We start from the raw sequence: 17259 nt of genomic DNA, 5'->3' as shown, positions 1-17259 counted from the left end.
AGGTCATTCTTGGCTCACAGTAAGTTGGATAATAATAAATAATCAATAAATCTGCAGAGATGTGTTTGTGGGTGAAGCAGTTACCACATGAACAGTAGGACCTGGTTCAGACTCCCAGTACCCATGTAAAGGTTTGGACTGCCTGGTGCTTTTTCCTCTAAACTGTTGCCTTGAAGTACTCATGAAGAGACACTGGGCAAAATTTTGGTAACTTTTACATTTTTTTTAGGGGCCTGAGAAATAGAGCAGCACAAAGATGACTCCACAGCAGATGCCAGCAGACCCTTCCTTATGTAATCTTGCTCTGAATATGTTCAAGACAGTTTCTCAAAGAAAAAGAGAATTCCTACTCAAAAGTTACCTGTTTGCCATAGAAATTGGTGTCTCCCCTGAAGGAAGATCGAGAGCCGGTGAAGGAGAACATCGGCAAAGGCACTGGGATGGGGACATTCACGCCCACCTAAAGAAAACAAACGTAATCAAAGTCCTAGAGTACTCCCCAAAGGGCTCGAATGCAGTGCCCTGTAGAAGCACAAAGGCAACAGAGACTAATTTTATTTTTGCTTTGTTTTTTAGATTTTGTTTGGTTTGGGGTTTTGGGTTTTTTTTTTTTTTTTTTTTTTTGAGATATCAATTTTATGTAGTCATCTTGCACCCTGTACTCCACCTTAAGAACTTTTATTCCTGAGGAAGAGACGGGCAATTGTGGGCAATTAAAGGGACAGTGTTCAAACAAGCTGTAGTTGACTGACTGCGCATTGTTTATCACTTCCTCTTCGGAAACAGCTGTCCAAGAATCTCCAAAAATCGTGTTCACAAACCTGTCCCACATCCACCATGTGAGTGTACTTCCGCGCTGTGGCTCCATTGGTGGTAAAGATGGCAGTTCCATTTCCATATGGGTTGTCATTGACGATCTTGATGGCTTCATCCAGAGTTTCTGTCTCCAAAACCACAAGAACTGGACCAAAAATCTCCTCTTTGTAACAAGTCATACTTGGCTGTCAGGAGAGATGGATGGATCCAGAAAGGAAGTCAGCTTTTTTAATAGCATATTTTACGCTTTTGGCGTTCTGAGCCACACGATCACAATGGTAATGATCTTTTGTCATCTCTTATTTCTGTCCAAAAGGTAGAAACCTTTTTGAGTTACCAGCATATAGATAACTTGGAATTTTTGCATTCTTTGCTTTTCAGTACTCAATTTCAAGGTCAAGGTCCGGCAACAGCACCTGTACAACTTGTTTCAATACAATATTACTGAAAGTTACATGAAAAGTCATTTTTATGAATCAAACGTATTAAGTATACCAGAACTTTTCTAGAAACTTCTTGATAAATGCTCTGTAACAAAACAACCCATTTTCATTCATTCCTTTGTTTCCAAATCTCCAATTTTGATATTGGTCCTTCTTAAACATTCAAAACATCCTTTACCTCAGCACTAAGCCACCTGTGTTTGTTGACAAGTTTTTTCTCTGCTGTTCTATAGCAAGAACCTTCAACCCATGATCCTTCAGGCTTAGTAAGGACATACGACAAAAGGCCTACCTCAATTAGCCATGACTATTAGCTGAGAGACTGTCACACTTTGATAAATAAAAATTAATACATGATTTTTTGCTTTTGTTTCAGTCTGGTAAAGTGGGCGCAGGGCAAAGTAGCCAGTAAATACTGGGTGGTTACTATATTGATTGGGATACTACAAGTGAACAAGTGGGAAACTTAGAAGACAAGGAGGGGTTTATTTCATTATCATTTTTTAAATGATTTATTTTTATTTTATGTACATTGGTTTATTTGCATGTATGTCTGTATGAGGCTGTCAGATCCTCTGGAACTGGAGCTACACAGTTGTGAGTCTCCATGTGGGTGCTGCGAATTGAACCCTGGTCTTCTAGAACAGCAGCCAGTGCTCTTAACTGCTGAGCCATCTCTCTAGCTCCCCAAAACAAGGGTTTTAATTGTTGTTTATGGGCCAAATATGCCAGCTGCTTGTTCTTACACAGCCCACAAGCTAAGAATAGCCTCTACCTTTTTTTTAATGGTTAAGAAAAAATTTCATGACATAAAATTACAAAATTCAAATGTGTGTCCATAAATAAGATTTTTACTGGAATATAGCCGTGTATTTGTGATTGATTTTATACTATACACCAGAATGGTTATGACAGAGATTGTATTTCTTCAAAGCTGAGAATATTTAGCCTTCCATGGAAAGTCTATTGTACTGTTTAGTTTGTGCCATCTTGATATATCCCAGTTACCTGGGAAGAAGGAACCTTAACTGGCCTCCTTCAGACTGGCATGTAGTCAGATTTACATGGTATTTTAAAAATTCATGATTGGTGAGAGACGGTCCAGCCCACTGTGGGTGGTGCCATCCCTGGGTAAGTGGTCCAGAGTTGTATTAAAAAAAAAAAAAAAAAGCAATGTGAAGCAGCCATAGGGAGAAAGTCAGTAAATAGCCTCCCTCCATGGTCTCGGCTTCAGTTTCTGTCTCCACGTTCCTGCCTTGAGCTCCTGCCCTGCCTTCTTCCCTCAGTGATTAACTGTAATCAAAACAAAACAAAATAAACCATATAGACTCCTTTACTCCTTAAGCTGCTTTGGGTCATTTTTATCGCAGTGATAGAAAGCAAGCCAGGACATGTGGCACATAGTGGAAGGAGATGTGGTTGGAAGCCAGAGAGAGATTTATTTAGTTTCCACAGAGAGTAACTGAACAATCCTGACAAGAGTTATGATCTTAAATATCTTCACTTATAGCAGGCTGAGATTTCACAGCCCTAAGGTGTTTTTAGCTCTTAAATTTGTGAAGTAATTCAGAGTTGTTTACCTTAACATTGGAGATGATGGTTGGTCCAACAAAGTTACCATTTTCATAGCCCTTGACTTTAATTTTTCGCCCATCCAGAAGGATGGAAGCTCCCTCTTTTGTTCCGCTATCGATCAGATTGCAGACTCTCTCTTTGGCCTGGGGGGTGATCAGGGGGCCAAGATCAGCTCCAGGCTGGTCCCCTATAAACCAAGTAGAAATGTCTAAGGATTTTATTATCATAGAATTTTACTGCTGAGTCAAATTTGAATGTTGAGTAGAATTAGGAGAAGTAAGAGTAGGAACATAGCTTCCCCTCCAGCAAGGCCTATGCTAAATCTAAGAATTCAGTGCTGCAAAAGCCAAGTCTGATTACCAACTGATTACCTGCATTGACTCTCAGATTTTTGGCACGCTCTACCAGTTCTGGCAGCCACTTCTTAGCTTCCCCTACCAGGATGGCTGTTGAAAGAGCCATGCAGCGCTGCCCGGCAGCTCCAAATGCTGCCCCGACGAGCTGGTTGAGGGTATTTTCCTTATTGGCATCTGGCATGACTACTCCATGGTTTTTAGCTCCCTAAAGAAATGCAGAAAGTACACATGTCTTCCTTAGCTAAATTCACTTAAACCAAAAAAATTAAGCAAAGAATCTGATATATGAGAATTTATAGAAGGAAAATCCAATTTGTTATTTAAGTTTTAACTTTTGCAGTCTTGGGAATTAAACCTCAGCCTCGTGCATGCCAAGCAAATATCAGCCTTTTATTTTGAGACAAGCTCAGTGAGTTGCCAAAGGTAGTATTGAACTCATTCTATAGCACAGGCCAGAGATTGTTTTTAATACTGCTGAAATTTAAGCAATACTAAATGGCTCCATGTTTCTTTAATCTCCTCGAGAAGCTGATATGTATTTATTTAAACCAAAACTATTAACGTGGTGGTGGGCAGGCGAAGACCCAGTTACTCTCAAATTGACAGGTTAAAAAACTAGTAGAAGCCGGGCGGTGGTGGCGCACGCCTTTAATCCCAGCACTCGGGAGGCAGAGGCAGGTGGATTTCTGAGTTCGAGGCTAGCCTGGTCTACAGAGTGAGTTCCAGGACAGCCAGGGCTACACAGAGAAATCCTGTCTCGAAAAACAAAAAACAAAACAAAAAAAATAGAACACAAAAGTAAACTAGGTATTGTATGAGGACATACATGAACTAGCCCTTTCCAATTCCTTAACAAACAAACTGGTCATTGTAAAGACGAAATAACCTCAGGGATAACCAGTTCTTTATCTTTTTCTCTTTTTTAATTTTTTTTGTTTTTCAAGACAAGGTTTCCCTGTGTAGCTTTTGCTATCCTAGAACTCACTCTTTAAATTAGGCTGGCTTTGAACTCAGGGATCCACCTACCTCTGCCTCACTGGGACTTTAAGTGTGTGCCACCTGGCTCTCTACCATATTTTAAAGCCATATCACTAATAGAGTACACTCTTTAAAGAAGCAATAAATAAGGTCAAGAAAGAAGAAATGTGGCTGTTACTACGTAAAGACTAAAGGATTTAGTGACAGTTTTGAGGAGGAATGTGCCCTTGGTCACCGAGATCAACTGTATATAATGAAAGAGAATTCTAACAGTAAAACTTCACAAGGTTCAGAGACTAAGGGAAAAGACATTCAGGATGAAATGACAACCACTGGCCTTCATGAGACATGGGATGAGTGGCCTGTCTACTGCAGGACAGTTTCTAGGTCTCACATATACATATAGCCAAGTTGGAGGAGCTAAAGGAATGAGAAGTCACCATATTGGCTTGAACCCGCTTGCCATTTCTGGACCCTCTTTCGAAGATGTACTCTCCTGCCTGGTTGGATCCCACAAAGCTGATTGCCTTGATGTCTGGATGGTCACAAATAAAGTTTACAGCTTTGAAAAGAAAAAAAAAAATGATTACCACGAGGAATAAATAGCCTATAGGCTTAGCAGCTCAGCACACCTCCTGTCCCCACACTGAACCTACACACACACACTTCTACATGGAAATCTCACTGTGGTGTGCTCTTTTTCTCTTAAATTATAATTTGTTTTGTTCTTGAAACAGGGTCTCACTATGTAGCCCTGGGTGGCCGTAAGCTCACTAGACCAGGCTGGTCCCAAACTCACAAGAGACCCACCTGTTTCTGTCTCACAAATATTGGGATTATAGTCATGGGCCACCACACCTGTCTTTAAATTTACAAATTGTATCTAACTTGTTTATTCCCATTATTATTCCCGAATTTCCACTTGTAATCTCTGAAGGCCATAATTTCTTTAAACTTTATTTTCATTATTTGTGTGTGTGTGTGTGTGTGTGTGTGTATGTTTGTACACAACAGAGGACAGCTTTGTGGTGGAATTGGTTCTTTTTTCCCACCTTTACGTGAGTCCCAGGGATCAGGCTTGTGTGTCAAGTGCCTTTACATGCTGATCCCTTTAGACAACCCATAAAGGCTACAACTTTTATTTTCCTCAAAGACAATAACATTCTTTCAAAACTTGACCTTTTTATCTTTAAGAATATGTTATATCTAAGATTCTCAGATACTTACGCCCTCATACAAGAGGCAATAGGGAAGACTGTAAGTAAGAACCAGAGCCAGCCTTCCTGAAGAGATGTAGCCTAACTTCCCTACTTTCTGTTACAACGAGGGAAATTATAACATGTCATGTTACTTAGAGCAAATGACTTAATTGCACTTTGCCTTTATCTTCTTATTTGGAAGATGAAAAACAGCACCTCCCTTAAAGGGTTGCTAAGATATTAACAAGAACATAAACTTTCTTTTTAATCTCATTTCTGGTCTTCCACTGTGTAGACTAGAGTAAGAAACATGGATACTCCTAGTAAGTTATGCTAGCTTATCCAGATGGCAAGATGGCTAAGACACATGACCTTCAAACATGAAGGTCACTATTAGTAAATCCTTCCTCAATAATTTCCTTACACTGAAATACCCAATCACAGAGCTGGAGAAATGGCTCAGTGGGTTAAGACTGCTTCCCACTCTCCCAGAGGATACGAATTCAGTTCCCAGCACCCACACCGTGCACCTCACAACCACCTGTAGCTTCAATTTCAGGAGTTCCAATACCCTTTTGGCCTCCGTGGGTACCCACACATACGTGGCAGATACACAGAGTCACACGCACCTTAAATAAACATTAAAAATCCCAATCATTTTTTTTTAACACCTTAGTTTCTTTGAGAGTCAGATTAAGTAGCCATATAAAAGAGTTACCTTCATGTTGTCCATGGATGATGTTCAGTGTTCCGTCAGGGGCACCAGAATCCTGAAACAACTTAGCAAGAAGCATAGTTGCTCCAGGTACTCGCTCTGATGGTTTCATTAGGAAAGTATTTCCACAAACCATAGCCATGGGAAACATCCAAAGGGGGATCATGGCAGGAAAATTAAATGGTGCAATGCCTGCACATACCCCCAGAGGCAGGCGGTAGGAATAAAGGTCCATGTCTTTGGTGATAGATGGCATGGTCTCTCCCAGCATGAGGGATGTCACACTACAGGCATGCTCAACCACCTCTGGAAGAGAGAAGACACCAATGAGGTCACCTTTCCACGCTAAGAACTACTTAGCTTCGTTGAACTCTATTCAATCCTGAGAATAAGGAGTGGGTCAGGCCAATGACAGGGGTTTATCCTTCCATGTTCCTCGGATTATTTGAGTGAGTAAAAAAGACAGTAAGATGCATATATGTTCTGAAACATCATTTGTGCTTAAAAAACAAAACAAATCAGTAAATTAGTCTCAAAAGTATCTTGAAAAATATTGCCTTAAAACTATTTTAAAAGGTATTGCTGGGCATGGTAGTATGTAACTTATAATCCTGGCACATGGGAAGCTGAGGTAGAGGGACTGTGGGTCAGAGCTAGCTTTGGCTGTATAGTTCCAAAGCAGCCAGAGACACACAGTGAGCCTTCACCCCAAAAGACAAAACAAAAAAACAAAACAAAACAAAAAACAACAACAAAAACCCACCAAAAAACCAAAACAAAAACAACAAAAACCAAAGCAAAATAAAGCAAAACAGCAAAAAAGAAAAAAGAGAAAAGAGAAAAATGCCATAGGACAGCAAAAATCTATATAAAGAATCAACCTTCCCAGTGTGGGGTCTGCCTCCCATACTCTTTTGATCTCTCCCACAAGTCTAATGAGGGGTTCCCAGCTTACGAAGGCCTCGGAATACATCTCCTTCAGCATCAGCGAGGGTCTTCCCTTGTTCCAATGTGATTAACCTGGCAATTTCTTTCTAGAGAGAAAACATATAAATAGAAACTAATCCAAGGATGTTCCTTTATTTACTTACTTGCCTGACATTGGGGATATACGTCATGATTTTGTTGTTGTTTTGAGACAAGATCTCATGTATCCCTGACTAGCCTCAAACCCACTTTGTATTTGAGGCTGGCCTTGACTCCTGATATTTCTGCCTCCACCTCCAAAGTGCTGGGATTACAGGCAGGAACCACTATGTCTGCCTGAATATGTCTGCCACTGTGGTGGTTTGAATATGCTTGGCCCCTGGGAAGTGGCACTATTAGGAGATGTGGCCTTGTAGGGGGAAATAAGTGACTGTAGAAGTGGGCTTTGAGGTCCTATTCTTAAGCTCTGCCCATGATGGAAGGGACCTTCCTCCTGGCTGCCTTTGAATCAAGATGTAGAACTCTCAGCTCCTTCACCAGCACCATGCCTGCAGACATGATGATAATGGACTGAAACTCTGAACCTGTAAGCCAGCCCCAATTAAATATTGTCCCTTAAGAGCTGCCTTGGTCATGGTGTCTTTTTACAGCAATGAAACCCTAACATTGACTAAAGCACAAAGTCTACCGCTGAGCTCTATGACAGCTCCTGTTTTACTCCAAGGAAAAACTCGGATGAGGAGAAGGGTCCTGACTAAGAGTTAGTGAGGACAGCTGAACAAGTCTCCGAAGAGGTGACCAACAAACCCTAGGAAACAGGCTAGGAGACTACTCAAATTTCTCACCAGGTTTTCTTTAATGAGTTGCTGATAACGAAGCAGGACCTGCTGCCGGCTTAAAATAGATGTATCTGCCCATGCAGGGAAAGCGCGTTTGCAGGCAGCAACAGCTGCATCCATTTCAGCTTTGGTGGACTGAGGAACCCGACCAACAACCTCATTGGTGGCCTGAAAAGAAGCCAATACACTTTGCCAATGCCTTACTTCCCCAGGTTGACCTACCCACGGCAGCAACATTGTGCTTTGTGGGAGAGCTCCGAGCGCCCACCTTGCTCCCAAAAGTCTAGACTAGTAGGTTTAAGTCCCACCAAGAAAATTTTGCTTACTGGGTTGTGGATGTCAATCCATTTGTCACTTTTGGATTCAACAAATTTCCCATCAATGAAGAGCTTTACAGTTGGCTAGAGAAAAACATACATACATACATACATACATACATACATACATACATACACACAGGCAAAAAAAGAAAAGAAAAGAACTTTAAGTTAATTATTTTGCTTCTCTTTCTCTTGTAAAGAAAGAATTCTGGTGGATACTTGGATCTAATTGCTGAACTTTCTCTCCAGCCCCTTCCCCACCAAAAATGTAAACTTTAATAGCAATGAAGATGCTTATACCTTATGACCTGGCTGGTAAAGTTCAAGACAGAAATAATCCAAAAGAATTTAAAAACTACATAAAAATACTTATTTCACAATACTGAAAAACTGTAGCACACTAAATGTTATGTGAAAAATTCAAATTACCTACATTTGATGCAAAACTATGCAGCCATTAAAATTGTAATTATAAAGAACATTTTACAAGACTGAAACTGTTTAAAGCACAATAGATATAGTTTCTGATAAAAAAAAAAAAAAAAACCAAAAAACCCTAGACAGGATGTTTTTCTGGGCATGGTGGCCCATAAAGGACTAAGAAGAACTTGGGCACATAGACAAGCACTGTTGGAGCCAGGAATGCTAAACACACAGATTACCTCTTCAAAGGAATGAGCTGCTCATTCTCAGAAAGCCGGGAATGATGGAGGTTTACAACCCGATGATCCCTTGTTGTCTGATAAGACAGGCTCTGCCTGTATCTCCCAGAATTCACACTTTTACTTAGCCCAGACCCTTTCCTCCTAATTTTCCTCTTGACCATGGCTTTTAAACCACAAAACCCATTCTTATGAGTAATCTCATTTGTATTTTATAACAGCCAAAGTGACTTCTATGTTATCTTAGATCCAGGCCAATCCTGACACCCACAGGAGTTATGTTTATCTCAGTCAAGCTTGTTATACTGAAAATCTTGGGCACTGTCTCTGAGTCAACAGTACCCATTCTCGTGAGAGAAGCCAGATGTACTTTGTAAAGAACCCCAATGTAAACATATCTTAAATTATTGTACACTTAAGACTGAGTAAATTGTTATTTGAATCCCTTTTTTTTTTTTTGTCAAAAATGTGCTGTGTTTAAATATGACTAAAATAAAATGATCTGGGCCAGACTCTATAAGTCTTGGTATAGCACTGAGGCAATAAAGTCAGGCTGAGGCAAGTTTCATTATTACCTCACTCTGATGGGTTTTTGTTGTTGTTTTGTTTTGTTTTTCCCTGCCTGCTGTAAAGCCTGCAGGGGAACAGCCACAGCAGCACATATCTGTTTATCCCAGCATCTGCACAGGGAGGAGCTGACCTACATAACCAGACGTACTTTTAAAAACACAAAACAAGGGGCTGGAGAGATGGCTCAGTAGTTAAGAGTACTGGGAGCTCTTCCAGAGAACCCAGGGTCCATTCCCAGCACCCACTCACAACCGCCTGCAATCAGATCCAGGGCGTATGGACGCCCTCTCCTGGCCTCTGCAGGACATGCAGGTAAAATACCAATAAACACATAAAAATAAAAATTTAAATAAAAAGTGTAAACCCCACAAAACTAAAAGTTAAAAACATTTTGATCACAATCAGCTTGAAAATTACACCGACTCTTTCTCAGAAGTCCACCTTTAGCTCCTAAGTTACTTACCACTGGTGTTGAAGAGAAGGAGGATGCTGGATACCATGTGGAATTTACTTTAGAAGAAACCTGTAGGATTAAAAAGTATCTGATAAATGTCTGGTGCAATGGCACACACGTTTAATCCCAGCATTCAGGATGCAGACAGACAGTCTCTGTGAGTTGGAGATAAGCTTGGTCTACATTGTGAGTTTCAAGCCAGCTGTGGCTATATACTAAGGCCCTATTTCTTTCTTTTTAAAGATTTATTTATTTATTTATCTATTTAATGTATATGAGTACATTGTAGCTGTCTTCAGATATGCCAGAAGAGGGCACTGGATCCCATTACAGATGGTTATAAGCCACCATGTGGCTGTTGGGAATTGAACTCAGGATCTCTGGAAGAGCAGTCAGTGCTCTTAACTGCTGAGCCATCTCTTTGGCTCCAAGACCATATTTCAACAAAACACAATTTGATAAATAAGCACAGAAAACTATACAAAGCTTGACAAATGGCTGTTATAATGCTCAGCATCATATAGCTACTGGACTTAAGTAAAGTATTTAGTGTTTGGTCTCAAGGACCATATAGTCTTGTTTTGAGATAGTTTCCCTCTGTAACCCAGGATTTCCTGGAACTCATTATGTAGCTGAAGCTGGCCTTGAACCCAGTGATTCCCTACTAGCCTCCTAAGTATAGGAGTGTAAGCATAAGCCACCACATAGTGCTTAGGGCCATATGCCTTCTTATTTGTTTTTTTTTTTTTTTTTTTTTTTTTCCTCAATGAAGTTCTGGATATTCTGGAACTTAATATATAGACCATGCTGATTTTGAACTCACAAAGACCCTCCTGCCTCTGTCTTCCAAGAGCTGGGAATAAAAGAGTGTGCCACCATTCCTGGAACCTTTCTTTCTTTCTCTCTCTCCTTTCTTTCTTTCTTTCTTTCTTTCTTTCTTTCTTTCTTTCTTTCTCTTTCTTTCTTTCTTTCTTTCTTTCTTTCTTTCTTTCTTTCTTTCTTTCTTTCGAAGTATAGTTGTAGGCAGAAATACTGAGACTGAATCTGTTTTTTCCTGTTATCCCCCAGGTATTAAGGGTCAAGCCAAGGGTCATATGGATGCTAGCAGGAATTCACAATTGAGCTACATCCCCAGCTTTGGCTGTCTAGTCTTTATTTAAATAATAATAATAAAAAAAAAGACAAAGCCAGGTGCCATGGCACAAGGCCTTTAATTCTACCCCATTGGTAGGCAGAGGCAGGCAGACCTCTGTGAATTAAAGACCACTCTGATCTAAACAGTGAGTTTCAGGTTAGTCAGGGCTATTTAGTGAGACCCTATGTCATAAAAAGGGGGGAGGAGAATAGGTCACCACAAACTCAAGGCTAGTCTGGTAGTCTACACAGTAAAGGCTAGAAAAAAATTCCAACAACTAAAATGAAAACCCTGGCAAGAAACTAGGAGACACAGAAAGCTATAGAAACAATAAATCATAAAGATCATGCCCTGGATTTCCAGGGAAGTCTTAATTTAAGGAATCTTTTTAGCCATTGTATCGTATTTTGCAAAACACAGTCACCACAAATCTAACAAAAGTACTTAATATGATATCTAAAATAAGTGTTGAAGACAATAGTTATATGGGTATTACCTGAAATAATATAAAGTCAATATAAATATAATAAACCATAAATAATATTGTCTATGATCAATATAACTACAGATTAAATAGTAATAAAATACAAATATATGCTCACACATTCTGAATACAAATGTTCATAATGTCTTTATTTTCATTAGTCCAAAACTTGGTAGTGACTCAACCATCCACTTATTAGACAATACAACCAAAGTGTAGATGTATGAAAATATCACAATGGAACCCATTTTCTATAGAATATATATTAGTGGTAACATTTTAAAGATGCAGTAGCTGAGTATAAGTATGGAGATCCTTCGCTCATTTCTTTCAGGCCAGTCTGGGGTACCAAGTGAGACTCTGTTCCAAGGGGGGAGGACGACAAGCTGAAACACTAGATGGTTTCATCAATATTAAGCCAGGCAACGCAAGCTCACCTATAAAACCATCAGATGTGTCGGCACCCTCAGATGAAAGGGACAGCAGTAAGGAGAGCTAAGAGGGTAATAGGTATTTTTATTATCTTTCACAGGCAGTAAGTCTTACCAAATGGTATATGGACATCTTATTTTGTATCAATTCACTTTAATGAGGCTATTTTTAGAATGGTACAGGTACCTCATGGCAGGGGAACATGTTGGTATTTTATAGGGTAAAAAAGTCAGGGAGTTGAGGGAGGCTCAATTATAATAATGTTAAATCTCGCTGGGCTGTGGTGGAGCGCACCTTTAATCCCAGCACTTGGGAGGCAGAGGCAGGCGGATGTCTGAGTTTGAGGCCAGCCTGGTCTACAGAGTGAGTTCCAGGACAGCCAGGGCAGAGAAAACCTGTCTCGAAAAAAACAAACAAACAAAACCAAAAAAACCTCATATTATATTCCTAAAAAAAAATGTTCAATACGTTACAAAAGTTGACTTGAGAAATATTCCAGTAAAAGGTGTAAAGGAAAGCTGGGGTGATGGTTCCCATGGCCACTGGTCACTCCCACCCCTCAAGAAGGCGACTTATGACTGCTCCCCTTGGCCATTGTCCACTCTCAGCAACAGAGTGCTTCACTTCGATACTATACTATGAGTGTCTCCCTTGAGTTCTTTCGATGTCGATCAGCAGGGACCAGGGAGCTGAGGAGAGCAACACAAAGTCCCAGTGAGCTCTGGGCTCTCACCCTCACCCTGAGAGCTTCGATGCTGCCGACTGAGTTTCTTCTCTTAACTCTGTTTACCTCCTTAACTCCCAGCAGCTCTTTGATCTACTCCAACCTTCATGCGTGTCAGTGACCCCTCCTAAGTCCTCCTTAGACTGGACCTCACAGCAGAGGGACTGGCTAATTACTCTTCCTTCCCGAAGCCCTTCCACTTGTCTCCCATGATGGCCTGCTGTCTTCTCCACCCCTCCCTCCACACTTTTCTCTTTGTATTCCCTCCTTATCTCTTTTGCTGCATCATTCTCCTCTTCTGGCTGTCAACTCCACTCCCCAAGGCTTAGTTCCAGGCTTCTCATTCTGTATATTCTCTTTAAGTGATCCCAGCAACTCCAGTGGACTAATCAGATCCTTCAGTCATCAGCCAGTCTTTCTCTTCAGATAATACCCATATAACTATTTTCACACATCTACTTGGGATCATGCTGAAAAGCTAAACTCCTCCCTCCCCTCCATTCTGTAGGCTTTACTTCCTAGAGCCTACCCACCTGTGCAATGGTCCTTAGTTAACTGACCAAGGAGAATTCTGAATGTCACCTCTTCATCTCCCCTTTGCTTCTCAGTGAACCAAACAAGACCTGGCACAAGACCCATCTATCTTCCTACAAGTCTCTGAACACACTGTCCTCTCCTCTTGTCATCCTGTCCTTTTCCAAGCCTGATTAGTATCTCTGTCTCTTCTTTAGATTCCAATCATGGCTTTCCAACAACACTCATAGTTTCCAACCTAACGTGTTCTGAATCGTTTCTATTCTAGAAATAGAAACAAATAGGCTCTTTCTAAGTAAGAGGAATTAGGTAAAACATTAACAAATCCTCAGTTTATTCGAGGATACAAATTACTCCCATATGGAGGACCCTTCCATGCTGCTGGGAGCGTACCTCAACTTTAAAGTAGACAGTAACTACAAGGTCCTGGATTCCATTTTGAGCAACACAACATAAAACAGTGACAAACCCTCTAATGGCTTTCTAGTGCCCTTGCAGCTAAGATTAACGTCCCTGGTGCTCAGAGGACACCATAGTACTTTCGATTCCCAAACTTCATCGTTTGCTTGCTACTTCCTCCTTGCTCTCTCTTCCAACCATCCTGGCGCTGGACATCATACAGTTTTGTCCCTAGGTTGGCTCAAGACTTCTGGACATGTTCTATCTTCTTTGTTGTACATATGTTGATCCATTCTGTTGCTTTCATTCCACTTACCAGGCTCATTCTTCACTCCCTCAGGAAGTCTCAACCCCAGATATGAGATAAACACCTAACATGGAGTTCATTGAGCACCCAAAGGCCTCCATTTTTCATTCCATATTATGGGATAATAGCTTGTTTAATCATTAAGTGTCTCTTCAGATCACTAGACCGTTGTGTTCTCTGCCCCTAGTGCAACTGCTTGAATAGACTGAAGACTTGCTAATATTTTGCAGAATCAAAGGATGAATAGTCACCAAGCAATCGTTTGTTCTTAATATTGTTTTCATGTGTTCTCCCTTAAGGATAGAAAGTGTACAGATCAGCTAATTTCGCACTCCGAATCAGTTAAGCTTTGTGTTTTCATGTGTACATGGACAGACAGTGTACCCAATATAATGAAATAGTACCATGTAGTTTTTGCAGGGTTAGACCTCAACTGTTTTGCATTCCCGAAGAAATACTCATGAGCACAATTCTTGAATAAACTAGTCTGTAACTTTCACTGTCTAGACCAGGGACTCTCAACCTTCCTAAAGCTGCGACCCTTTAATACAGTTCCTCATGTTGTGTTGACCCCAACCACCATAAAACTATTTTTGTTGCTACTTCATAACTATGGTTTTGCTACTGTTATGAATTGTAATGCAAACATATGATATGCAGGATATCGGATATGAAGCCAATTCACTCCACCACATTTTAAAATTCAAATCTTCACAAATAATCTTAAAACTAGAAAGTAGTAGAGTTAGGGTTAAATTCACAGATTTGCTCTGCATCATTGATGTAGGTCACTGGGTTTCTTTAAAACTGGTTTTCTTATCTCTGAATGGGAAAGACAATATCACACAAAGAAGAGAGAGGTGGGGGTGGGGGGGATGGAAAGCGCTGGGGGTAGGGCTAGGTTAAATTCTTCTAATTCCAAAATAGAAAAGATAAGCCGAATACTTAAAATAACTGAGAACTCACCCATTCTTTTGTATGATGCCCTAAAAAATAAATTTAAAAAACTCTGAAAATATAAATTTGATCTTTCTTAGGTTCTTCTGTTAGTCCTCCACAATTCGTGGCTGTCAGAATATAGAACATGTTCTCTTTTCTGCCTCTCTCTCACTTTCTCTCTCTCCCTGTGTGTGTGTGTGTGTGTGTGTGTGTGTGAGAGAGAGAGAGAGAGAGAGAGAGAGAGAGAGAGAGAGAGAGAGGCTTAGTAAGTTATCCAGGTGTTTTGTTGTTGTTGATTTTGTTAAAGTGTTTGCTGTTGTTTTTTTGGTGTTGTTTTTATGTATGTGTGGTTGTATGCAATATGTGTACAGGTGCCCTTGGGGGACTAGAAGGCATACAATCTCCTAAAACTGGAGTTAGAGACAGTTGTGAGCTACCTGGAGTGGGTGCTGGGAACTGAACACGGTCCCTCTGAAGAGGAGCAGGCACTCCTGGCCTTTGAGCTACCTCTCCAGCTCCACATCTTATTTTAGAAAGCATTTTTGTTGATTTTTTTTTTTTTTCAGTAACCATTTACTAAGTACTAGGTTTCATTGGCAGTGTCTTCAGGCATGTCAGTATACAATGTTGCCTTTCATTCTTTCCTTTAACTGCCCTCCTTATCTCCGCTCCTGCTCTCTGGTGGGTTCCCTTCTCAGGTGGGTTTTAAAGTGGTCTCAAGAGATTTTCCTGCCTCTGTTTCTCCAAGAACTAGGCCTGTATATATGTACCATATGCCCACATGGATTGGCCTTTATCAAAGTGTCAGATTACAGTAACTAATTGTCTAAGAATTATTTCTGACTTTTCCCAAGTCAGTTCAGAGGTTTCTACAATTTGGTTTTTAAAAAGGAAAAAAAAAAAGAGTATTTCTTCCAAAAATAACATACATGGGTTGAGAGATTCTGTTCCTTTATGCAAAGGACAAAATACCTTAGGATTTTCAGTGACTCATGGAGATGGGGTAATGACGAGAGGGGAGCAATTTTTATAAAGGATTTTAAGAGGTTGGCAATGGAAAACGTAGAGAGGAAATGCTGTATCTTTTACTAGAACATGATACCAGAATAGAACTAGAGGAGTGACATCATGCCAACCCTCGAAGACCTCCAGCTCGTTCTCTACACTGTCCCATTAAATAGCATTCAAACCTGAACTTTTGGTGACTCCACCAAGAATCAAAGACAAACACACATTTCAGCAGTAGAACTCCTAAAAACCTGATGAACAGAAATAAAATTTTATATAAGAGTGCAACAGGACACATTCCTAGGCTGGATGAGTAAGAGACAATGTTGCTTAATGCTGGATTATGAATCTTGCCAGGAACAGAGCAAGTCTTGTCTCACATTCTAAGTCCATGCTAAGATGCAAACACACGGGAAAGGCTATAATCAAAGCTGGGGACCACAGGCGTGCAGCTTCTGGAGCTCCACAACTCCCCTTTGGCTGGCTTCTGTGGGGTTCCAATCCAAGCCTAGAAGAGTAGAGGGTGTGTTGGCACTTGAGAACTGACTTTGGGAACGTGTCTTTCTAGGCTTTTATTTTCTAACACCTGTTTGGGGAACGTTTAGTCTTTTGAATGAAGAAGTAGTAGCAGCAAAACAACATGCCTGTATTTACCACCAAAAGTTTTAACTTTGCTGAGAAAGTTTAACTTGGCCCAGAGCTTCGGGAAAACACTAAGAGCCGGAACAGTTTGTGAAAATTAGCAAATGGCTGACTTTGATGTGAAAACCTAGGGCACATGTCTAGAAGATTCAAAGTTCCTTCTCTGACCCTCGTTCCATGTCCCTAATGAGCTCCTACCCCCTCTTACTTCACATAGAGGCTGGATGGGGGAAGGGACGCTCCTGGCAAAGGAAAGTACTCAATGAACAGTGACCAAAAGGTGGAGTTTCTGGGGTACAGAGGTGGCTGGTACAGAGGTGAAAGAGAGAACGTGGGAGGAACCAAAGAGAGAAAGCAAGCCAGCGGGTGACAGCAAGGACTGAACTGGACTGGAGGTGGGTGGGTCAGAGCTAGAAAAGGAAAGGCTCAGGAGTAAAAGTGGGGAGGACCAGGCATGACCGTCAGGGGCTGGATCCCGGGGCCAGGCAGTACGGAGTGACAGCCGGAACGCACAGGGCTGGTGGAACACAAGGGTCTGCAAAGAAGGGGCTGGGCCAAGAAGTCTGTTCGGCAGAAGCATGGTTTAGAGACGGGGCGGAAAGGACCCATTTCTAGCATCATGGTCCTTCGTCGCCTCCCTCACTCGCCTGCAGGATCCGGGACCGCATTGCTGCCGCTGCCGCCACTGCCGCCGCCATGGCTCCCCACCGACTCGGCCCAGCTCCCCTGCGCCTCGGCTGCCAGTGCCTCCCCTGAAGCTGCACCGCTAGGCCACGCCCAGAACACGACCGAGCCTTTCCA

The 17259-nt window shown here is 41.2% G+C and overlaps 2 protein-coding genes across 2 annotated transcripts in view; one reads left to right on the top strand and one right to left on the bottom strand.

The window, feature by feature from the left end:
* Positions 1-961, top strand: part of Bbof1 (basal body orientation factor 1) — a 23543-nt gene extending 22582 nt beyond the window's left edge. The window contains exon 12 of the mRNA XM_076921676.1: positions 230-961. Within this exon, the coding sequence (XP_076777791.1) occupies positions 230-244 (15 nt within the window). The 3' untranslated portion in view covers positions 245-961. The remainder of the gene's footprint in view (positions 1-229) is intronic.
* The window catches only part of Aldh6a1 (aldehyde dehydrogenase 6 family member A1), a 19778-nt gene extending 2519 nt beyond the window's left edge, over positions 1-17259 (bottom strand). Inside the window, exons 1-11 of the mRNA XM_076921677.1 lie at positions 17106-17259; positions 9864-9923; positions 8175-8249; positions 7855-8016; positions 7038-7116; positions 6086-6388; positions 4609-4730; positions 3206-3395; positions 2840-3021; positions 822-1001; positions 362-460 (exon numbers count right to left, since the gene is read on the bottom strand). Coding sequence (XP_076777792.1) covers positions 362-460; positions 822-1001; positions 2840-3021; positions 3206-3395; positions 4609-4730; positions 6086-6388; positions 7038-7116; positions 7855-8016; positions 8175-8249; positions 9864-9923; positions 17106-17156 — 1503 coding nt within the window. The 5' untranslated portion in view covers positions 17157-17259. The remainder of the gene's footprint in view (positions 1-361; positions 461-821; positions 1002-2839; positions 3022-3205; positions 3396-4608; positions 4731-6085; positions 6389-7037; positions 7117-7854; positions 8017-8174; positions 8250-9863; positions 9924-17105) is intronic.

Source organism: Arvicanthis niloticus, chromosome 23 (assembly GCF_011762505.2).
Source record: "Arvicanthis niloticus isolate mArvNil1 chromosome 23, mArvNil1.pat.X, whole genome shotgun sequence".
Taxonomy (NCBI): Eukaryota; Metazoa; Chordata; class Mammalia; order Rodentia; family Muridae; genus Arvicanthis; species Arvicanthis niloticus.
This window is presented reverse-complemented; position numbering and strand designations above follow the sequence as displayed.